Source organism: Arvicanthis niloticus, chromosome 2 (assembly GCF_011762505.2).
Source record: "Arvicanthis niloticus isolate mArvNil1 chromosome 2, mArvNil1.pat.X, whole genome shotgun sequence".
Lineage (NCBI taxonomy): Eukaryota > Metazoa > Chordata > Mammalia > Rodentia > Muridae > Arvicanthis > Arvicanthis niloticus.
Genome location: NC_047659.1, coordinates 7569299 through 7593261, shown reverse-complemented (window position 1 = coordinate 7593261; position 23963 = coordinate 7569299). Strand labels below are relative to the sequence as shown.

General features: G+C 52.3%; 1 protein-coding gene across 5 annotated transcripts; it reads right to left on the bottom strand.

Annotated features, from left to right (window-relative positions):
- Positions 1–1463: 1463 nt before the first annotated feature.
- Miga2 (mitoguardin 2) lies at positions 1464–23183 on the bottom strand. Of its 5 annotated transcripts, none has more exons than XM_034495296.2 (16): positions 23064–23183; positions 19178–19410; positions 17883–18093; positions 16558–16670; positions 15707–15824; positions 15268–15404; positions 10645–10762; positions 9632–9732; positions 8978–9093; positions 8548–8620; positions 8330–8416; positions 5032–5130; positions 4710–4844; positions 3754–3807; positions 3274–3390; positions 1464–3050 (listed from the first exon to the last, which is right to left on the bottom strand). In XM_034495296.2, the coding sequence occupies exons 1-16, from the start codon at positions 23149–23151 to the stop codon at positions 2844–2846; spliced, it is 2007 nt and encodes a 668-aa protein (XP_034351187.2). In that variant the 5' UTR covers positions 23152–23183; the 3' UTR covers positions 1464–2843. The 5 variants fall into 5 exon arrangements, with proteins under 5 accessions (XP_034351187.2, XP_034351189.2, XP_034351188.1 ...); XM_034495298.2 differs by having other exon boundaries at positions 1464–1852; XM_034495297.1 differs by having other exon boundaries at positions 22796–23076.
- Positions 23184–23963: the final 780 nt, after the last annotated feature.

The window sequence follows — 23963 nt, the reverse complement described above, 5'->3', positions numbered from 1 at the left end:
TCCTCTTCTCACCTCCACAATGCTGGCGCCACAGGTGTGTACTGCCATCCCTAGTGTAGATGATGCCATAGAGACTGAACCCAGCGATTCCTGCATGCCAGGAAAGTACTCTACTAACTGAACCACATCCCCCACCCTGTGTTCCTCCTTCTTGAGAGGGTCTTATGTAGCCAGAGACGGCCTTGGACTCCTGTCCCTGACTCTTCAGTACCAGGACTGTTTAAATGTGCGCCACTTCACCTGTCCCTTTATTTTTTGAGACAGTCTCCTGAAGTTCATGCTGTCCTTGAACTCCCTAACCCTATAACCAAAGACGGCTGGCTCTGCCGTTTGGCTCTTCATGCCTGATCTCCTCCCTCTCCACGGTGACAAACCGCACCACCATGCCTGCATCATTTTCCAGTAGGACTAGAGTTAAGTCCTGTAGGAATTCCTGCACACACAGGGCAGAGCAACTGGGATATGGGTCCACACACTGGAAAACTACACTAGAGATGAACCTGCTGAGGTGCTCATGAAAGTTCACACCTGAAGCTTGTTCTGTGTTCTCTGGAAACATGAAACAAACACGGCAGGACGTTAATGACCAACTAAAGGTCTTAGTTTTGCCGCTTGCTTTGTTTTTGAATAATGCGGTGCTGGGGATTGAACTTGGGGCTTTGTGAATGCTGGGAAAGCGCTCTGCCACAAAGATACACTTTCAGACCTAGAATTAGAATTGTGAGGGTTGGGGATTTAGCTCAGTGGTAGAGCGCTTGCCTAGCAAGCACAAGACCCTGGGTTTGGTCCTCAGCTCTGGGAAAAAAAAAAAAAAAAAAACTGTGTTAAAATGAATGTAGTGGCCCAAGACTTCAATCCTAGCACTTGGGTGCAGAGCCAAGCAGAACTCTGTGGATTCACGATTAGCCTGGTCTGCACACAAGGACCTGAACATTCTGGGCTACATTCAAAGAAAGGAAAAAAAAAAAAAAAAAAAAAGAATCCTGAGCTCATATATATGTATGTTCTACAGAGGTCAATATTGAATGTCTGTCTTAATCACTCTCCATTCGTGCTTTAAGGCAGGATCTCTCACTGAGCCCAGGTTATGATTCAGCTAAACTGGTTGGCCTTCAGGGCCACAGGGAGGAAGGCAGTGTGCAGCTCCTGCCCTCACTGCTGTTGATGATGAAACGTTGTTTCTTCACTGCAGTAACCGAAGCCAGACATCCATGAAGACACGTTAAGACCTGGCTGTGTACAATGCCCATGGCTTACAGGTGTGGGAGAGGACCAGAGGTGCAGGCCACCCACATCTGCATCTTGTCATCCCAGGGACACACAGACCCCACCAGGCTCTCTCACAGCCACATCAGGTTGCTCCTGACCTGTTCCTCCTGGAGCCTCTTCCCACTGCACAGGGCAGGTGTCCAGCCTTTGGCTCAGCACCGTGCCCCCCGGCCCCCAGCAAGACACAAAGAAGAGGCGCTTCGATCCTTTATCTGACTCACAGGCCTTACACTCATGCTCTACCATTGCTGGTTGCGAGCTAGAGGGCGGGGCGTGGACATACGAATGGACAAAATGAAGATGCCACAGCTGTGTGGTTCAGGGGCCAATCAGAGTGGGCCTCGGCCCGGGGTTACATTCAGAGCTCAGGGTAAGTGCAAATGAATGGAATGTCAAACAGTGCGTGAGGGCTGCTCCCTTCTGAACGCAGGCCTCAGAGAGGACCCAGAGCCATGGCTGCCCTCTCTTCACTGCATCCTGCTGACCCTGGGGAACCCTTTTCCCTTCCAGAGAGAGGAACTTGGTTCCAGGAGCCAGTGCTCAACTCCAGACCAGGAGTCTTTTCTCCTGCATGTCTCACAGCCTGGAAGGGACGAAACAGCCAAAAAAGTATTAAGGCAATAAATAAAAACTTTCCAGCTCAGGCAACAGGAGGGCCGCCAGGACTCCTGCAGCTACCGCGACAAATGCCAACAGAACTGCTTGCAGGACCCTGGGTGGCAGCAGCTCCAAAGCACATGTGCATGGAGTTGAAGGCGAAGTGCTGAGTCCAGCTTCCTGTCAGAAAGGGGAAAGGGGAGCTGCCCTGCTGTGCAGCTTCTGCACACTCTGCCATGGTTCCCAAGTCCTCACTTTTGGAGCAACAGACGGCAACACAAGAGATGGGCTCTTCTGAGCTCCGGCTGAAGCCCTAGCCTAGCACTGCCCAGGAGCTCCGGGTTCACAGGGAGTGGGAAGTGGCTAGTTCTGCCTCCTCCTCCATCTTTGGTGGTGGCAGAGGTGGGATAAGACCGAGTTTTTGGCAGGGCGTGGGAATGTGGGTTTGTGAAGGGCTCAGATGTGAGCACACGTGGGGCAAGCCGACCTCTGGATGGCCCAGATGGGGCTTTCCATACCGGCCTAGGTGCTGGGAATTATGTAGCTATAGGTGGCTGCTATTGCAAGACCCTGTGACTGTCACCACCTAGACCTGCATGTTCCATTCCTCACCTATCACCTCCTTGGCCTCTGTCAGCAGGGTTCTGTGTTCCATACTCAGAACCAATCTCTACAGCCCTTTCTTTCTTGCTGCCTGCCCCCCGGGTCAGACCCTGACGACTCTGGCCTGCCTCTGATGCTCAGGAACCCCAAGGGCAGCTGCTGTCCACTGCTCCTAGTGGTTCCTCTCCATGGAGATTTGTTCTCTAGGTGTTAGGATTCCCAAATGAGGAAGTGGAGCAAACTCAGGGGCAATGGCCCTTGTCCACCCTGGCCTTTGGGTGGCAACCCAAGGGAAGGGAGGGGCAGCTTTCTCTCTCCCAACACCCTCGTGACTGAGGCCTAAACAGCCACCTCTCTCGTTCAGCCTGACCCTATTACTGTAGCTCTTCCAGGGGCCCGTTCTCTCGAGGCAGTGGCCCATTCAGCCCGGTGCTACTAGCCACTGGTACCCCCAGGAAGCCCAACAGAATCTCGCTGCGGCGCCGGGACAACTGTAGGATATCTTCTGCTAGGGCTGGCACAGATGTGTAGCGCACGTTGTCCAGGTCAAACATGTCCCTCAGGTATTGCACAATCTGGTGCTGGGGGTAGGAGACTGGTGTTGGGTCTGGGTTCTGGGACATTTTCTACATTCTACAAAGTCCCTTTCTCAATGCCCAAGCCCCAGCCCACTCTCCCAGTCTCAGGCATCTGCCTTCCTGGGCTCCTCCTATAGTGTTCACCTAGAGCAGCCCAGGCCTCCACCCTCTTCTGGCACCGTGGGGTGTCTGTGGTAGCAGGAAGGCGGGGCTGGTTGTCACGTACCTTGAAGAAAGCACATACTTCCGAGAGTTGGGGTTTGGGTCCGAGGAAGCCAAAGGCCAGCACAGGGCTCACATGCTCCGATACGGAGTAGAAATGGGAGATGAAGCCATCCGGCACCTGTGGTGAGTGGCAGCGTTAAGGAGCAGGCTAGGGTTGGGGATCGGCGGTTACCTAAAGCCCCACTAAGTCCTGGCCAGGTGACCCTGGGCAAGTGGTGAGCTTTTACAGCTGTGGCCACAGGCCAGCCACGGGCACTAGCCCTCCTCCCTCTCCCAGGATGTGGATCTGCTCTGCTGGGATGATGGTTGCTCCGCAGGGAGAACCTCTGGGGCACCTGGCCAAGTGGGGCGCAGTGGCATGATGGGTGGTCGGTGTGGGGTGTGGGGGCTTGATACTTTGCTGCACCTCCCCTCCCCACTCAGTCCAAGTGGTTAGGGGAGTTCTTCCGGCTTGGTCCCACAAGCTTCACCAACCACTCACCATCAGGAGCCTCCTCTTGGCTTTCAAGACGGACCAGCACGCGGTGGCTAGGGCCTAAAACACAGGTAAGCCCCCGTCCTGGAGTTAGCAGAGTCTAATCCAGGGCCTCAGCCCTGGCCCAGGATGAACTCTCCCTACAGCCCACCCGCACCTAACTGCGCCTGAGTCTTGCTTTTTCTTTACCCTAAATTTGGCAACAGATGCCTAACTTTTGTTTTGTTTTTCAAGACAGGGTTTCTCTGTGTAGCCCTGGCTGTCCTGGAACTCACTTTATAGACTAGGCTGGCCTTGAACTCACAGAGACCCACCTGCCTATGTATGCAACACTGCCCACCGCCTGGCCATATCTGAACCATGTAAGCATTAGGAGGCAAACCTGGGTCCTTTGCAAGAGCAGTGAGCCAAGCTGCCATCAGCCCTATACACATCTATTCTTGAATCCAGGCTCTAACTTTTATGCTTCAGAACTCCATTTAGATGTGGAGGCTTCCCAAGCCTCAGTTTCCTCCTCTGTAAAATGGTCATAACATAGTACCCCACCCCCTCACCTGGTGGTTGTGGGAGCCAGCATGAGCATCTATAAATGGCCTAGCTGGAGAAGAGTCGTGGGCAGCAACACCACCACACCACTGGTGGCCTTGGGTTTTGCTGTCGTTTTGTTGGGGCTGGGTGGAAGTTCTCCTCTATTTTAACTTAATGGGACGCATTAAATGAAAGTACTTAGTGCCCGCCCAGAGTGGGGGCTCTGCCCATGTAAGGACAACACAGAGGGAAATGTGCACACTGCTGAAACTAGGGCAGCAGGGAGTGCCTGAGAGCCTGGGCAGAGCCCCGGTGTGATGTCCCAGTGATGGGACAGGGACAGTGGGCAGGGACTGACAAATGAACTCCAGGCATAAGACGAGGAGTGCCCGAGGTCCCAGGACATACACACAGAGGAAAGGACGGGCACCCACTGTTTCTTTGAAGCTGTCGGATAGCCAGCGGTTCCGCAGGACAGCAAGCACCGAAGATGGAGGGTTCTCTAGGTCCTCGAAGGCATCCATGAGGATGAAGTCCAGCACGATGTCAAAGAAGCTCATGCATGCCACCTTCAGGGGGGAGGGGGCACTAGAGCTACCGTGTGGAGGCCACGTGGGGCCTGTGCGCGACACATGGGGAAATGGCTTGAACCCAGGCATCTCAGCTGCGTAACACTGATGCTGAACTGGGAACAAGCTCCCAACAAAATGATTTCAGTCCTGAAGAACCCCAGGATCTCAACATGGGCAGACTCACCCCTCTGCCCTCCAGCTCCAACCGGGTGGTAGCCCAGGTCTCAGGCCGCAGGGCGTAACTCAGCATCTCCTCATAGCTCTCCAGGAAGCCTTTGGGACTCTGTGAGTACAGCCAGATCTGGTTGTGAGAGAGGTCCTGCGACCCAGTTGGCTAAGATTTACAGGCAGGCTGGGCTGTAGATAAGAATGTGCCAAGTAGGGCTGGGGCCTTACCCTAAAGAGATGGCAAGGAGGTGTCTTTTGCCTGAACCTTCCAGAGAACCAGGGTGTGTCTGGGGCAATTCTGCATCCAGGGCACCCAGCTATGTCTCAGTTTGGCTCATCACTACACACCTGTAGCCCTGTGGCAGCCAGGCACTATTACACGGTCTCTCCTTGGCAATGCCCAGGAAAAGGTGTAGTTTCAAGGGGTGAGAATGGGATGAGCCGCACGCACAGCTGTGCCACCACTGCCCTGGCACAGGAGCACTCTATAAGCAGTGGGGAAACTGGAAGGGGCAGGGGCCACGGTTCAATAGCACAAGCTTGTCTAACATGGAGTGTGGCTGACACAGGACATGTCCACATATACATGGAAACAGCCCACCCAGAGAGAGACACAGGCTTGGATGAAGGCTGCATGGTTAGAAGATGGCCCTGATGCTACGACTGCAGAGCCTGCACATTTGCCACCTGGCCAATGTCTTCAGAGATCTGCCCAGGGAACAGGGCTGAGTGCTCCTGGCGTGGGGCTCAGCAGCTGCCATGGGCCTTTTCCACCTTGTAGAGGAACAAAACCCAAGACTGACTGGGACGGAGCAGCAGAGGCCTGCTTGGCATGGCCTGGCCTCAGGCCACCTCACTTCTATTATCTATCCTCTTCCTGGGAGGCCAAGGAGAGCCAGCTAAGGGCATCGGCCGGACATGGCAAACTCGACCGTAAAACCTGGCTCTACAGTCACTTGCTCAGTGGCCTGGGAAAGCTCCTTGCTCTCACCAGGCTTGGTTTCCTTATCTGCTAAACAGACTGCAGCGGAGCTCTGATGGTGGCTGGAGGGAGATTTGAAGGAGCAGCCTGGAGCTCACTTTGGGGCAGATGGCAGGCACTGGGGCAATCACCTGGCAAAGGTGAATGCAGCATTTGTCATGGCTTACAATCCTGGCATCGCAGGCATCACTGCTGGGTGAGGAAGACAGGGGCACCATATGCAGGATACAGGGTGGTAAGGCCAGAGATGGGGATCCTTGGGGTTCATTTTCTTCACCATTAGACACTAAACACAGCTTTCCATACTCTCTATGTAAATTGTCTAAATAAACAAGAACTGAGGAACAGTGTTCTAGGCACACGGGCAGCAGAGACAAAAGTCCAAAGCAGGTAGAGGGTCTGGTGCACATCCAATGCCCCAGTGCCCCAAGCTGCACAGGGCAAAGTGTGTCCAGGACAACCACAGATCAGCACTCAGGCCATGGCTGAGGGCTGGGGGGGTCTCACGCTGTGGAAGACAAGGGTTTACACAGGGCTTTTAGATCATTCCTCCAGCTAGGAAGAGCAAGAAGGACCAAGGGGACAAACTTTGCTCCAGCAGAGCCTCAGGAGGCTGAGGCAGAAACATTGGCATGAGTTTGAGGCCAGCCTGGGCATTAAAAACAAAAAGTCCAAAAGAAGACCAGCAAGATGTTGCCGTGGTAAAGGCCCCTAGCGCCATCCTGACAACCGAGTTCAGTCCCTGACCCTCGATAGTAGGATAGAGGCAATTCCCACTACCTGTCCTCTGATCTCCACATGTGCACAGTGGTATGTGCGCATCCTCACCCATGCCCCCATACTCATGCACACCAAATAAAAAATTTTAAATGCAATTAACAACTAAAGAAGCTGGACATGACTGGGCTTTTTATCCCCTCACTTGGGAGGCAGATGCAGGAGGACCAGATGTCAAGGTCTATCTCAGCCACACAGCTGGCCTGGGTTACAGAAGACCCTCTCAAGAGACTTGCCCCATTCATTAACAGAAGCACCAGTAGGTAGTAAATATGAAAACTTATGCAACCTCTTCCACAAGCAAACAAGGGAGCAGTGAACAGCGGCAAAAGGTCAGGGTTACAAAAACCCAGTATGAGCCAAGACACGAGGACAAACTCTTATGCTGCCAACAAGGACCTAAGGTGAAGGTCCCGTAAAACATCCTCCTGCCAGGACCTGAGACAGAACCTCACAGATCTCAGATACCCACCAGGAGGTAGGACACAGCAGAGCCTGACCACAAGCTGGAATAACTACCAGGGGAGTACATTAGCGAGGGAAGGTGGATGGGCTACACTGTGATACCACTGAGGAGAGACTGCAGGCTGCTTGCACAGCACAGACGGGGAGGCGGGCAACGACACCCATGGTCAGAATGTCCATGGAGCAGAGCACTTGGGACTCCAGCAAGGGTCACCATGGACCGAACACTTGAGATTCAGCACGGGTTGGCCATGGACAGATGCAGGGAACATTTCTGCAGTCTGCATTTATTTGTTTGTTTTGTTTTTCAAGACAGGGTTTCTTTGTATAGCCCTGGCTGTCCTCAAACTCAGTCTGTAGACCAGGCTGTCCCTGAACTCCCAGATCTGCCTGCCTCTCCCTGAGTGCTGGAATTAAAGATAAGCCACCACCACTTGGCTTGTGGTTTGTTTCATTATTGACCAGTTTTACAAAAGTATACTGTTAGAATCACCAAGTAAGAAAGAGTTCATGTCTCTAGTTTTCCAAGTTGAAACAGGAGTTGGGGGACCCACAACCTTTTTTCAGCACCCTATGGGTATAGGAAGCTGCCAGGACTCCTGCACTTGGTTTTAAAGTGTTGTACGTGTGTGCAGGCCAGAGAGAACATCAGATGTTCCTCAGACAGAATCTCTCATTGGGGCCGGGGGCTCACCAATCAGACTGATTGGTCAGGAACCCCGTGGATCTGGCCATTCCACCTATACAGCACTAGGACTAAACATATTCTGCCGCACACGGCTTACACAGACAGCACTTGCACTGTCTGAACTAGCACTCTGTCTGTATGCATGATGTGAGTATGGACACATCTCTACCACAGCTGCTGTGGAGGAACTCTCGGGGCATGGGTCTCTCTTTCACCATGACTTTGGGGGATCTTATATAGGTCAACAGTTCTGTAGAATGAGGGGTTTTCCCAATGAGCCACCTCATAGGCCCAAGATTTTTGTGTTAAAGACCCAGTCAACGGTCAACAAAACAAAGCAAAACCCCAGCCTGAAGTAAGGCTCTGGAGGGAAATCTGAAACAACAGTCCCACCCCAGCTACCTTCTCAGCCTTGGTCATTAGGCCTGTCACCATCTGCCGGCCGACCTCCCCGAAGAAGACCTGGTTGTTTCTTTCTTCTAGAAGCCCCTGAGGAAAGAAGGTGGTGAGTGGGAGCCTCCCAGAGCCAGTGGAAAGGGCAGAGTCATGGCCGGGCACAGGGTGGCCCTGTATGAGGCAGGCCCAGCACTCTCCCCCAGTGGCTCCTGCACCACACCCACCTCGAAGGCCTGCCGCACACAGTGCAGCTTGGCCAGGAAGTCTTGGTCACTGTAGCAGCCCAGCAGCTCTGTCCTGAGGAAAGGGACAGACAGTGTCATGCCACCTGATCGTGCCTAGCATAGATCCAGTAGAGGGTGTGTGCCTTGGGTGAGGAGGAGGGGACAAGGGTCCAACCAGGCCCTGCCTCAACCTAGCAGGGTGACCTCAAGTTGGTATCAGTCTTCTATCCTTCAGTCTTCTCTCAACCGAAGGCAGAGGCTGGCTGGCTGTTCTCTGGGGTCACATTGGCCCCTCTGGACCTAAGCACAGTGGTAGTTATGGCTATGGTACCTGGGCTGACCTCAGCCTCCTTTGGTCACAACCAGTGTCACTGTGCACCTCTGCCTCTCCCCCCTTGGGCTGGAGCCCACCCATCCCCCTCACTCTCACCTGAGTGTTCGGCAAGGTACTTTCCCATCCTTCACCAGCTGCAGAGCCTCCTCGTAGGCAGCAGCAGGCCTGGAGAGGGGAAGCGGGTACTCTCCAACCTGCAGGGACTCACAGAGCTGGGAGGGGGCCAAGGAGGCCAGTGAGCACCACCCTACAGGGGCCAGAGCTCTGGGCCCCAGCAACCACAGGGACCACCCTAGGTGCCTCCCTTTAGCCCATCATAATGATACCATAAGCACTCTGGCCCCATGGGACAGGAGGCCTAGGTTCACGTCCAGCCCTGGACGTCAGCACTCCTACTGCCAGGATCCCGTCCCAAAGGGGAATCTGCTGGATACATGTTCCCATCTTCCTGTCCCAGGCACAGACTCCATGCCTCCTGCCCCAGCCTGGTGGCAGACTAATGCTAACCAAAGGACTAAATGGATTAGAGAAGCCAGAGATGGGTATGGTTTAGAGCCCTATGGATGTGGGCATATTTCTCTGCCTGACCATGCTTTAACCCCTGGCTTCTCAGGCTGCCCTGACCTTGGAACTTCCAAGTATCTGGAAAGCAGGGCCCCATTCCTACACAAAATAACCCAATTTCTCACACAGCCTAGCTCTGGCCCAGAGGGCCTGGCCTAACCCAACTCGGTCCCCCAACCTATTTACCTCAGTGGCTGAGAAAAAGGAGTCTTCTGAGGTCAGGCTGTCCTCATCATCAGCTCGCAGACGCAGGGAGCCCTCAGTCAGGGGCAGCATCAGGGTCCTCTCTGGAAGGGAGTAAGCCTGGGCTGAGACCCGCCCCACCCTCCATCGACAGGAATCCTGGTACACAGCACTGCTACCCCAGAGGCTTCACCTGGGGCAGATGTTGGCAGAAGTTACAAAGCAGCCCTGAGCTGGGTGGTAACGGGGGGGGGGGGGGGGTGAGGGGCATCTCCATGCCCATTCAGTTGCTCTATGTGGCCTAGTAAGTGTTCCTCTTTCTAAAAGGCTGTAATTGCCTACAGGCATCTGCAGGCACTTAGCCAGCAATTCCCTCATCGACAGGCTCTACAGCTAAGGGTCCGGACCTTCTGAGACACTTCAGAAAGGCGTGCCAAATAAGTAAATGATGGTGGCCGCCTTGAAAGTCCTACCAACCTCTGATGTAGAGGAAGACCCAAGGGGACAGGATTCTCCAGCAGGCAAAGTCATGCTGAGACCAGTGCCGAGAAGCCAGGGCCCGCAGCACTAGCCAGCCCACTTTGGACCCCAGCTGCTCCCACAGTGCACTCTGGGAAAGGCTAGACACACGGCAGGCGTGAGGAGGACATTGGACAATGGGCAAGTTAGTTCCCTCCAGGTCCACATTTCTTTACCTCGGTGGAGGTAAAGAACTTTTTGCTCCCCTCGGCCTGCCTCTGGGTAACAGCCATGTGAACCCAAAGGCCCGCTGCAGACCTGTCCAGGAGACGTAGGCACTTAGCTCAAAGGAGTTCCCAAGAGGCCAGGGTAAAGCACACTAACTATGGACTCCGAGCCTCCTCTTGCTTCAGTGTCTGTCTGCCATGTTTAAGGGAATACCTCAGTTTCCCTATTTGTTCAAACTTCAATTGGGAAGCCAGTCCTGGCGCTCTGGACTTGTCCCCCAGCTGTGTTCCTGGCATTTCAGGCCCACAGCAGCCTGTGCTCATGCTCACCAAGGTCCAGCAGCATGCTGTCAGAGGGGAAGGTGGAGCCAAACTCTTCCTGCAGGTGGTAGGCCCGGTGCAACAAGGATTCAAGCTTCTCGGCAAACTCCCTTCGTTGTGACTCTGGCTATGACAAAAGCAATGACCTTCAACACAGAACTGCCAAACTCCTTCAGGTAGGGCCTCAAGGAAACGGAGCTGGCTCAGGGTCCAAAAGAACTCTAGACTTGTGCTGCCCATTACTGGCCGTGCCAGTACAGGAGGCACTGGCCGCAGGCACTATAAATACACACTGCGATGCCAGAAACACATGCAGAGGATCTCGGCCCAAGGGGGTCACGGTGAACGCCTGTAACCCAGGATCCCTACGGGAGAACCTCAGTTTGAGGCCAGCGTGGGACATGCACTGAGGAGTGAGTTCCAGGCAGCCAGGACTGCACAGGAAGAAAGACCTAGTCTCAAAAGAAAAAGGCTGGGTGGGAGCAGCGCAGGCCTTTAATCTCAGAACTCAGATGGCAGAGGCAGGAGTTCGAAGACAGTGGGGTCTACAGAGGGAGATTCAGGACAGCCAGGGCTGCACAGAGAAACCCCAAAAGACAAAGACAACAATAATAGTAATAACAACAACAACAATAATAAAACAAGTAGATCTCATCTAGTTTTTTTTGCTTCCCCCACCCTGAGGTAGAACCTAGGCTGTCCTCAGACTCACTATATACCAAAGATGACCTTGAACTCCTGATCCTCCTAGCTCGACCTCCCAATCCTAGGATTAAGGCAGTGTGGCACTACGCCTGCTGTTCCCCGGTGCTGAGGACCGAGCTCAGGGTCTCCTGCGTGCTGGTGAGCATCCCTGGCTCCTCCTCTTGCTTTTCTCATTGGCTGGCTGGCTGAACATATTTCCTAGAAAACACTGTGTTTCTAAGTGACTCAAGCCTTTCCCTGAAGTCCCCCTAGTACAGATCCTGTGTCCCTGAGCAAACCCTTTATGGTCTCTAAAGCCTTCTCTATAGAAGGGACTCAAAAGCTTCACCTTAATCCCAGCACTTGGGAGGCAGAGGCAGGTGGATTTCTGAGTTCAAGGCCAGCCTGGTCTACAGAGTTCCAGGACAGCCAGGGCTACACAGAGAAACCCTGTCTCGAAAAACCAAAAAAAAAAAAAAAAAAACCAAAAAAAAAAAAAAAAAAAAAAAAAAAAAAAAAAGCTTCATCTTGTGAAGAGGGTTTCTGGGACTCAGGTGTAAATGGCGGTAGCTGTTACTGAGAATTACCAAGTAAGGGTAATTCCACCTCATGAGTGTCACGGTCTGCAGGGGACCAGCTGGACAACAAAGGACAGGCTGTCCTGAGAAGGTCTAGGTGGCGGGAGAGTACTTGCAAAGAGGCACACGCAGGGTCTCAGCTAGAGGGAGATGGGAGGAGCTGGTGTGGGGCACAGCTTCCTGTGACCTCTGTGTGATTCTTGACCTCCATCCCCAGCATGGGATATTGGGTGGTGCTCTCTCCCCCCTGGGGCTCTTAGGTTTGGGTCCCAGGGTGAGGCAAGAGTTAGCCTGACTACTCTCTCCATGGAGGTGGAGGTAACCAGAGTAGAGCCTGTTGCTAAAGTAACCAGAGCCCAGGGAGGAGACAGATGAGGGCCAATTAAGCTTGAGAAAGGGCCAGAAGAGAGGCAGCCATCACCGAGGCCCCACCCTGGACCGTGCTGTTCAGCCTCAAAGCTTCTCTCTGGGACGGGGACATTCCACAGAGAAAATTCAAGGTGGTGAAGTGTCCCAGAGTGTCTATCTAAAATATGGCAGGACAGTGATCTGGCCCAGACCTCGGAGCTCTGGGTCACGGCCACTCTGCTGGGCTCCTACCTGACTGGCATCCGGAGGACGTCTGTCAGCACTCTAGGAAGTAGCTGTGAGTGGTTAAGGCTGCAGGGAGTTAACACAGAAGCTCAACCAACTCAAGAAAAGCACGAACAGTAAACTTCAGAATTAAAAAAAAATTCACTTTTGAGACAGGGTCTCATTTAGCCCAGCCTGGTCCCACACTATGTAACCTTAAACTTCTGGGGTTTTTGTTTTGTTTTGTTTTGTTTTGTTTTGTTTTTTTGTTTTTTTGAGACAGGGTTTCTCTGTGTAGCCCTGGCTGTCCTGGAACTCACCCTGTAGACCAGGCTGGCCTTGAACTCAGGGATCCGCCTGCCTCTGCCTCCCGAGTGCTGGGATTGAAGGGGTGCGCCACCACCGCCCGGCTGTCCCCTTAAACTCCTGATCCTCTTGCCTGTACCTCCCTCTGCTGGACTGCTGGCATATCCCTGCTTCTGTGGAGCTGGGGTGGAACCCAGGGGCCTAGTGCCTGATAAGCAAGCTTCACCTCCAACCCAGAACTTAAAAGTGTCCTCTGTGTGTTACAATGGATGCCATGAAGAATGTGAAAGAAAACTCCATGCCTTTAAACCCAGCACTTGGGAGGCAGAGGCAGGAGGATCTCTGTGAGTTCAAGGCCAGCCTGGTCCACAGAATGAGCTCTAGGACAGTAGTCATGGATATGTAGAGAGACCCTGTCTCAAAACAAAGCAAAACCACTCAATATCACCATCGTTAAGACTAAAAACCGAAATGTTTGCAATTCCACATGCTGGGGGCTAAGACAGGAGGATCAGAACAGACATTTCCAAAGGACACACACAGATGGGGTCAGCAACACAGCTCAGCAGATAAAGGTGCTTGCCAATAAATCTGAGTTCATGTCCCAGGCCCACACGACAGGGTCACCTCCATATGTGTACCACGCCTGCCCCAAAACAACATACACACAGACGGGCCAGCAGCATAGGACAGGCAAGATCAGCATAGGAGTGTAAATCCAAGCCGAGCAGAGGGCTGGAGAGGAGTGCAGGAAACCTGAGGGGACTGTTAAGGTGTGTAGCAATTGTGAAATGGCTGAGGTTGATGGTTGATGGCCACGATCCCCCAAATACACTGACGCCACTGACCCGCATCATGTGAGCAAGCTGTGAACAACCCAGGGTGGCTGTTCAATATGACTGAAAAATGTCAACACAGGAGCTGGAAAGGTGGCTCAGGCGTCAAGAGCACCGGCTGCTCTTAAAGAGAGCCAGGTTTTATTCCCAGCACTGTATCTGTAACCTGTTTCAGTAGATCTGACCCCTTTCCTGACCCAGTTGATACCAGGCACACATGTGATGTACCTGCATACATATAGGCAAAATACAAACACACAAAGCCAAAGAAATAAATCTAAAATAACAACAAAAAGGATGACCCAGCGAGATATCTCAGCAGGTAAGAGCACTTGCCACCAAGGCTGACAACACGAATTCAACCCCCAGGAAAAATAGAACTGATTTCTGTAGGTTGTCCTCTGACCTCCACAAGCCCACTGTGGCTCAATCTACACACACACAGGCACACACAAACAAACATAGACGTAACTTTAAAAGATTTAAAGGCCTGACAAACCAGATACAGTGGTACATGCCCTTAATCCCAGCCTCAGGAGGCAGAGGTAGGTCTCTGCGACTTCTATATAGCCAGTTCTAGGCCAGCCAGGGCTACAGTCAGACCTAAAGTAAAAATAAAAAGTAATATAGCTGGGTACGGTGGCACACGCCTTTAACCCCAGCACTTGGGAGGCAGAGGCAGATAACCCCCTCTGTGAGTTTGAAGGCAGCCTGGTCTACATTGAGAGTTCTAAGGCAGCTGCGACTCCCAGTGGTACCTGTTTTATGCACACATGGCTTGTGTGCTTGGCCCATGCAAGGTTCTCAGCTTACTCCCATAATTTTTAAAGTATGTCTTTTTATTTTAAACATGCAGAAGAGAAAGGCACTGTCAACCCCATGAAAGCCTTTTCACCTTTCTTTCCAGAACTCTCCATAGGTAACTACAGACTACATGTGCTAAAAATGGACACCAGATGGACATGGTGGCACACGCCTTTAACCTCAGCACTTGGGAGGCAGAGGCAGGCGGATCTCTGAGCTTGAAGCCAGCTGTGAGTTCCTGGACAGCCAGAGCAGAGAATAACAAAGAAAGAGGGGAGGGCTGGAGACATGGCTCAGCCGTTCAGAGCACTTGCTGCTCTTCCAGAGGACCCAGGTTTGGTTCCCAGCACCTATTTGGTGGCTCACACCTGTAACTCCATCCAGTTCTAGGAGATCCAACACCCTCTTGTGGACTCTGTGGGCACCAACATGGTATACAGACATACATGCAGGGAAACACATTAAAAAATAAAAATATCACAAATAAATAAGTATATGAAATTACAATAAAAAACTTGAATGATGTTGTCCCCCCCCCAAAACAAACAAACAAACCCATAAATAAAACCCAAAGGCCCCAGAATCCAGTGTATTTGGAACAGAGACCCATCTCCTACAGTCCTGCACCAACACCCCCACCACCCCTCACACCCCTAAACAGAGCTGAGAAGGGTGTTTATCAAAGTGGGACTTGCTCACCAAGCCATCACCAGTGCGACAGCACCAAGCACGTTACTTGAGCTGTTATATTCATTCTAAGTGGATGGAACCCAGTGAGTGCCCTGTGGAAGGGTGCACTCAGTCAGCTGTCCACCTGACCAACCTTGCAGCGACTGGGGAACACCACCTACCTCTGACAGTGCTTCTGATGAGGTGTCTGGGTTCTGGAGGCTGTCCCCTGGCGTGGGGGTGCTGCCTCCATCCGCTCTCTGACCCACACTCAGTGCCTGCTCCCATTTCTGCAGGGCTTCCTCAAACAGCTCCATGCCTGAGAACACAGAGAGGAGAAAGGCTCAGGTCCCACAGGCTCGCCCTAAGGGGATGAACATGGGGCACAGAGGGCCACAGCAGGGTCAGAACTGGGCAGGACCCTACAGCTGGGTCTTGCCCTCTTCCGGGTCAGCCAGTGTGCAGGCTGTTATCTAAGCAGGATGTGTCTTCTGAGTATTGACAGGTATCTGGGGTTGGGCAGTACCTGAATAAGTGAGCTGCCGTGCCCAGACTCCTAGAAGGCCACTCCCTCCTGCCACAGTTACCCTACCCCAGTGCCCTGGGGTACTCCCAGCCAACCTTGCACATAGAGGCTCTCGGCACTGCCATCAGTGGTGGGTATAGTCTCCTCCATCCCTCTGGTTTCCCAAGAACCTGAGCACGCAGCTGTGGGGCTAGATGAATTGACCACTACCATCTAGGGACCAAGTACACAGATAATAAAGCAGTGAGACCCTTTGTGGGTACCCTCTGAGCCCACCCCAACTGCCTGACCACAGGCCACAGGTATCTCTCCTGGATACCTCCCGAGGGAGCTAGGCCAGGACCCACATGCTCAGAGCAGCTCAATGATGCCCCACAGAGACTGCCTCAGTATGAAGAAACACAGAGGTCAATACCCAAGGCCACGTGTGAAATGTCCCTGGGCCCAGTCCCTGCTCTACTAGTCTGTCAAGGAGGACAGACAGCTGCCACCTTGTTTCAGGACCTTGTAATCACAAGATGGTTTCAACCTTTCCAGAGGAGACTCAAGAGCAAGGGTGTCACCAGCAAAGAGCTGGAGCAGAGACGAGCAATGTTCTCACAGTGAGTCAGTGAACCAAGGCTGGGCTCTATGGAGATAGCTAACCTCTGTCTCCTTCATCTCCAGACCCTCAGCCCAGCCCCACCCTGTCACCTCCCAGGCACTTGCTCAACGTCTGATGACCAAGCCTGCTGATAAGCTCCCTCTCTGGCACCTGTCCACCTGTCTCCAACTGGCGTCTCCAAGCAGCATGAATAGGCTGTGAAGGCCGAGTTCATGCGTGAGGGTGTGAAGGAATGAAGGGGCCTATCTCTCATCTCCCACACAGCCCAGAAGTTCCTTAGGGCAGAGTCCAAGAAGGTCCTGGTGGCGCCTGCCTCCTCACATACCCTCCCTGGTTCCTTACCGAGGCCAGGCTGTGGGAGGAGCCCGAGTGCTTGCTGGGCTCGATGGAGGAGATGCCACTCAGAGTGTCGTTGCTCCTGCTGCTGGGGCTCTGAACCCTCCGGCTGGAGCAGCCTGTGAGGAGAAGGGTGGGTCCCACATGTGTCCTCCCACTGAGCCTCCCTCCCATCCTTATCTTCCTGGAAGTGTGTCCTGACCTAAGCCAGGACATCAGAGGACTCTTCTGAGTGCGTACCCTCAGCAGAGGACTAAGGCTTTTCCTTGGCCTACTGACTTAACACAGGGCCAGGCCCACAGGAGGGCCCCAAATGCTGGGACAAGCCGAGAGCAAGGCAGGTCGCCTCCCTACCTCTTACTCAGTTTGCCTGTGTACTTGATTGAGTGACTGATAAAGAATTCTCTTTTCCAGATGCCTCAGCAGGTAAGGGTACTTGCTACCAGGTCAAAGGACCTGAGTTCAGTCCTCGATGAAGGAGAGACCCAACTCCCAGTAAATCAGAGAGGTCCTCTGATCACTTTATATCCACCATGGTACAGTGCATACAATAAATAAATAGATAAACAACCCTTAAACCTCATTGTCAGTTCTATTTTTTTTTTTGAGACAAAGTCTCGGTGTGCAGCCCACGGTGGCCTTGAGTGCTAGGATTATAGGCACATACCATCACACCTGGCTTTAAACATTTATTTTCCAAGAAAACTTGGTCTTCCCAAGTTGTGAACCTATGAGAACGCTCTGCCTTGATGGAAAGCAACACGAAACAGACCTGCAGCAAGCAGCCATGTATCATGATTCCCAGAGAAGAGGTTTTCTAGGGCCAGCAGGATGAGCCTGCGCCTTGGTTTGACCCCAGAACCCACACGTAGAAGGAGAGAACTTATGCATGCAAGTTGTCCTCTGACCCCCACATGTCCACTCCGGCACACCTACACACCTTTGCTCACACACGAACTCCGAGATAAACTGTTTTAAAAGCTTTCCCACAGTGGCTTGGTTCTGTGATAGCACTGTCTCAAAGTTCAGGACACACTAAAAAGGCGAATCTTACTTACACACGCAAACCCCTTTTCTCTCCTTTAAAGAGGAGAATGGAGAAACACCACTGGGTTCATGAACTCCATGTCTTTATTCCTGAGCTCGGGGAAATTCCCTACAGTGACAAGGACACCGGTACCAATGCCACCCACCACAGTGAGCCCAGTGTCTCAAGGAATGGTTCTGCTGTCAACTCTACCAAGGGTAACTTGGCTATGAGGTGGGAAGGCACCCACAGTCAACAGTGCTGAGCTGCGACGAACGTCAGAGGTTCCCGACCACATACCTACCTTTCTTCACCGAAGGGAGCTTGCGGGCCGTGAGGATGGGTACGGGCACCGTGCCCAGCTGCTCACCTCCCGTCTCAGGGCCCACCTGCTTCTTCTTCCGCGGGCGTCTTTTCAGCTGGTGGGCAGCCAGGGCCAAGGCCACAGTCCCGAGGGCTGTGGCAAAAAGAACCTTCCTCAGGCCTGGTGTCAGCCGAAGTTGGGAGAATGCAGACTGGAGGAAAGAGACAAGTGGTCTGGTTATGTGGCCCAAAGGGAAGCTCTCTGGGTGTGGCCACAGTATCCTTCTGCTGGCTGAAGGGGTGACAAGGGGCACTGAAGAGTAAATCCAGTCACCCTCTCTGAAATGCTAATCAGAAATATAAAGATAGCATAATGTGTTACAGAGATGAATCCTGGGTCCAGTGTGCCCCCACACAGCTGGTCTCCATTCTGTGCCAATGCACTGCACCAGGGCTTGATCTGTGTCACCTGTCAGAATCCCTGCCCAATGAGGAACCGAATGTCCACGTCAGTGTGCAGACGTGTGCAGGCAGTGATCAATATACAGCTCAAATCCCAGTGACTCCATTTCCCAATGACACTCACTACCGCGGCCACCCATCCAAGCAGGCTCATCCTGGCCTCCCTCTGCTGCTGGCCCAGGTGGACCTCTGTCCCACAAAAGAGAGCTTTAGGGGGTGTCAGGGGACTTAGTTAGAGACAACTAAGGCCAAGAAGTCACCTAGCCTTTGGGTAAACACTGGGTTTAGGGCCCCATTTTTTAATGTAATCCTGATTTACTCAGAGAAAAGATACTAGATACACATACAGCTAATGCTGACTGTTAACCTGATAGAACCAGAGTCTCCTAAGAGGCAAGCCTCCTGGCATATCTGTGAAGAATTACTTATCATAATGTTAGCCTCTAAGAATGTCTGTGAGGGATCTCAAGTCATTTGGTGGGAAGATCATCTTATGTGGAGTGGACCACTACCAGGCAGGGCAAGATGCCCTGTGTAAAATGGAGAACGTGAGCTGAGCACTGGTATCCGTGCAGCATCCTGTCTCCTGAGCACAGACGCTGTGTGACCAGCTTCCCACCTCTATGGCCACGCCTTCCACACAAGGGACTGTAACACACTCAGACCGTGAGCCCAAATAACCTCCTTCTCCCTTAAGTTGCTTTGGTCTTTAAACACAGCAATGAGAAATTAACTGAGACACACGGAATTATAATAACACAGTAAGAAATTAACTAATTCACACAGCCTTGACAAGGGCTCAGCTCTCTCAGGCACTGAGGACACCCATCTTACCTGACCAAAAGTCGTGTACAGGAACACTGGTATTTCAGCCACAGTCATGGCCAGAGCCTGGATCATGGACATCCCCTCAGTCCTACGGAATGCCATGGTAGGCCCAGCACCCGGGACGGGACCTCCTGGGGTGAGAGCTTCCAAGAACGTCTTCAGCTGGTCTCTGGCTGAGTCCTGGGTACCATCCACTCCCCAGCAGGACAGAGGCACACATAACAGGTCCTTCCACAAAGCTGACAGACAGATGACCAAGTGAGACAGCAGAAGATGCATACAGGGTATGAGTGTAGAGCGCTCACCTCCCTACGTCCAATACCCAGTCCTGCCAACAAGCTTTGTGTCCGTGAGATGGGTAAGCAGATAAAGAACCTGCTGAGCAAGCCTAACTGAGTTCCCCAGGATCCAAGGTTGAATGCAATAGGTCTCTGAGCATATTCATGAGGAATGAAGTATGTTATTAGAGGTGAGGAGACCCATCCACAGGAAGTGGCGCCATTCCCTAGGCTGGGGCCATGTACTGTGTAAAAGCACACATGCATTCTTTGCTCCTTGCCTTTTGACTGAATGTAACATGAACAGCTGTCATGAGACCCTGTCATTGTGACTTCCCCACAAGGATGGGCTGTTATCGGGGACTGTGAGGCAAAACAAAACCTTCTTCCCCTAAGTTGCTTTTGCTGGGGTGTTTTATTACAGCAACAGAAATGAAACTAGACATGGAAGGAGAGAACTGACTCCCAAAACCCATTCTCTGGCCTCCACACATGCCTGTCTGCGCCCATATACACAAATAATGTACTTTATTTATGTATGTGTGTATGCCATTATGTTCAGATGCCTGCAGAGGAGGTCAGAAGCAGGTATGGGAGACCCTGGACCTGGGATCACAGGAAGTTGTGAACTACTTGATGTAGGTGTTGAGAACTGAATTCAGGTCCTCTGGAACAGAAGCAAGCATGCTTAAACGCCGAGCCATCTTTCCAGTAAAAAAATGTTTTAAAAGAAGGTCGGGACTGGAGAGATTGCTCAGTGGTTAAGAGGAACAGATGCTCTCCCAGAAGACCCACATTCAATTTCTACCATCACATGGTGGCTAGCAACCTTTTGTGATTCTGATACCGGAGGCTCTGTCGCCCTCTTCTGGTCTAGCCTATATGGGCACCAGACATGGATAGAGTACACAGACAAACATACAGACAAATCATCCTTACACATAAAATACTGACAACTTTGGGGCTTAAAAGAGTTGGCTCAGCAGTTAAAAGCACTGGCTATTCTTCCAGAAGGCCCAGATTCAATTCCCAGCACCCAAATGCTGGCTCACAACTGTCTGTTAACTCCAGCTGAAGGGGATCAGACGCCCTCTTCTGGCCTGTGAAGGCACCAGGCACCCACACTGCACAGACATATACACATAGGCAAGAAACACTCATCCACAGGAATTTTTTTAAAGAAGGGTGTACCTGTCAGAACACAGAAACATAAACAAGAGTGTTCTCAGAGGTTGGGCATCAGGGCACTTCAGGCTTGTGATCCCAGCTGCTCGGGACACTGAGGCAGGAGGATCAAAAGCTCAAAGAATGACTGGGCAATTTAGGTAGACCCTGTCTCAAATGTTTTAAAAGCATTTGTCTAGCATGTAGCTGGGGGTGGGGGGACAGTGCCTCCAGTGGCTGAATGAACAGCAAGTGTGCATCAGGAACTCCAGGTCCCAGCCCTCTGCCCCCACGGGCAGACAAGCAGTCAGATACCCCACAAACTGTCTCCATGAGCCTGGGAGCAAAGGGAGGCATGCACAGCGGGCCAGCTGCAGAAAGCACCCCAAGACTGGGAGATAAATAGGTCACCCTCTAACTCAGGGCCTTCTGCACTTTCTCAGTCTTTTTAAAAACACTGGCCATTTTCTAAATAAAGATCTCAGGCTCCAGACTGAGAACCATGACATCCTTCTCACAGAGCCAGGAATGCTTCACTTCCTGTGGCCTGAATGCTTGTGCTGATCTTGGTGGTGGTGGTGGTGCATTTTTTTATTGTAGTTTGTTTTGACTTATATTTGTTTTTGAGACAGAGTCATATACTGTACCACATGCTGACCCTGAATTCCAAACACTTCTCTTGCTTTGTGTCTCCCAAGTGTTGAGTTTACTGCTATGAACCTACTGAATCATGACAGCTATTCAGACAGATGTTTCTCCCTGCCTCTCCCCACCTTCTCATGAAGAAACTGAGTTTTGTCCAGCCTAAGCCAGGAGTCCAAAATAACTCAGTTGCTAAGGAGTGAAGAGAGGGTACTTCCAGGTCTACTGGGCTCTGGATTCTACTTAACACAGTGGGAGCAGGCAGCCCACCCCAGAAGAAGCACAGAGGAAAAGGAGAGCCCAAGACCCACCAAGACCCCAGTCCAGCTCAGAGGTCTGGTCACATATAACTGGGACCTGAGACCCTGCAGGGGTCTTGTTCAAGTTCAAGGATGCTTTCTGGGATCTTCAGAGGAAAGAACACACAGGATAGGACAGACCCTGTCTCTCTGGGATGATGGCCAAAAGTCACTAGGCCAGCACAAGAGATGAACAAGGAACAGATTATCCTTGGTGAGTGGGAAAAGGCAAACAGTCCTATCGGACTGGCCCTAAGGCTGTGGGGGGAGGGGAGAGGGCAAGAGGCTGGCAGGCAGAGTGAAGTTCAAGGGCTAAAGAAACTGCCACACTGTCAAGGGCAGGAGACATGTTTGCCTAGAGGTTGTGAGGTGGGCTGATATGTACAGTCCTCCTGGAAGCCTCCAGCCTGGCAGGGCGCTGAGTGAGAGACAAGGCCATCAGATAGCAGGAGATACACTTCTCTGTGCATTTCAACAGGACAGTGCACTAGCTGTCTGTGAGGACTCTTGAGTGGAGTCCTTCTCGGAGCACTCAAGGTAAACAGCATTTACCACAAGTATATGAATATTGAGGCTTTGAGACACGAGGCACCAAGGCTATGCTGGAGCACCCTGGCCATTGCCTGCTGCTTGCTTGTATCATACCCGAGGGCCTTGAATGTCTGTGAAGGCCACATGTTATTAGAGGTGAGCCTACTCTAGGACCCAGGCTAGGAGGAGGTGAGGACTGAGGCCTGTTATCTGTGTGCAGGTGAGTCTGTGCCCAAGAGAAAGGTCACTTCACAGAAAGGAAGGGTCCAAGCTCAACATCATACCCTATCTGTCTCCGGATTCTAATGCTGGCCACTAATCCTGCTCCACATTCTTGAGCAGGTAGGTTGTCTGCTCCTCCACCCTGGCACCCTGGGCCTGATATCCCGGCTTTCCAATCCAGACCCTCCTCTCTTGTGCAAGACAACCCTACTAATTGGTGTGAGCACTCTATCATCCCACCTTGACCTAGCCTGTGTTCCCAGAACCAGAGAACCCTAGGGCTCACTCTGTTTTTCCCATCCCGGAACTTCTCTGTGGGATCCTACACAGCCTGGCATTGGGCAACCCCACAGTGAACATCAGCAATATTCCAAGCTTCAGTATCTGCTCCTTGCAGAGCCTAGGTAGGGACCTTCCTTCTCTAGCCCCGACCTCCGTAGGACATCCTTGACGGCCGTCCACATACAGCGCTGCCCACAGCCGCACACCTGCTCCTTCCAGGCTGGGGGTCACCCGCGACCCTACTTAGATGGCCGCAGCGTTCCAGGCCCGGGAGTCTCCTCTCTGACCTAGCTCTCTTCTCGTTCCACCCACGGAGCCATGCATCCTCTCGCGCCGCCTGGTCCAGGGGATCCACTCATAGCACCTTCGCGGGGCGGCTGGGTCGCGGACCCCGGCGTGGGTCAGGCTCCATGCTCCGCAAGCCTCGCTCCTAGCCCTACTGAGCTGGTCGCCCGCGCAGTGACCATCACTCACCCGGGATCCCATCGCTCGGGAAGGGCAGCGTCTCCTTTCCAGGCGGCAACACAACCAAACCAGGACGCTGGGAGCGTGGGGGAGGCATGGCCTTGGTCCGGCCGACACAGTCCTGACCAATGAGCGTCTCCAGATCGCTCCGCGCCGCCGAGGCCCTTGGCCAATGAGGTGAACTACGTGACCACGTTGACTCCGCCTCTCCCGCTTTTAGCCCTGCCCCCTAAGTGTGGTTGCAGTGTAGAAGTGCCCTCTTCTCTCCTCCGATTGGTCACTAGGATTAGACTGACACATGGACACTCAAAAAAGGCCATGGAGTTAGTGGGTGCCTGGGGCTTTCTGGGAGGCAGCTGCATCGGGAGTCGCTTTCACCTGCTGGTCCTTAGGGTTGTTGTCACTGGGTTGTCACATCTGATTACCAAACTATCCTGCGCTACACTCACACCAACAGGCACACACGCACGCACACACGCACATCTACAACCCTTATTTATGTGTGGTTTGGTTTGGTTTCTTGTTTTTTGTTTTTTTTTTTTCCGAGACAGGGTTTCTAAAGGATTCATGCTTTGGAGACTAACAGGTTTTGTATGTTTGTTTGTTTTTTGGTTGGTTTGGTTTGGTTTTGGGTTTTGGTTGGTTTGTTGGTTGGGTTGGGTTTTTAGTTTTTTATTTTTTCTTTTGTTTTGTTATTTTTGAGACGGCTTTTCTGAATAGCCCAGGCTGTCCTGGAACTCCTGCCTCTGCTGGAATTAAAGCCATGTGTTACCACCGCACTGCCGATCTTGACTTCTTGATCCTCCTGCCTCCAATCTCCAGAAGTGCTGGAATTACATGCAAGCACGTGAAACTCTGCCCAGCTACATCCAAATTCTCTTTAGTAAATAATTATTGTTTGAATATTAG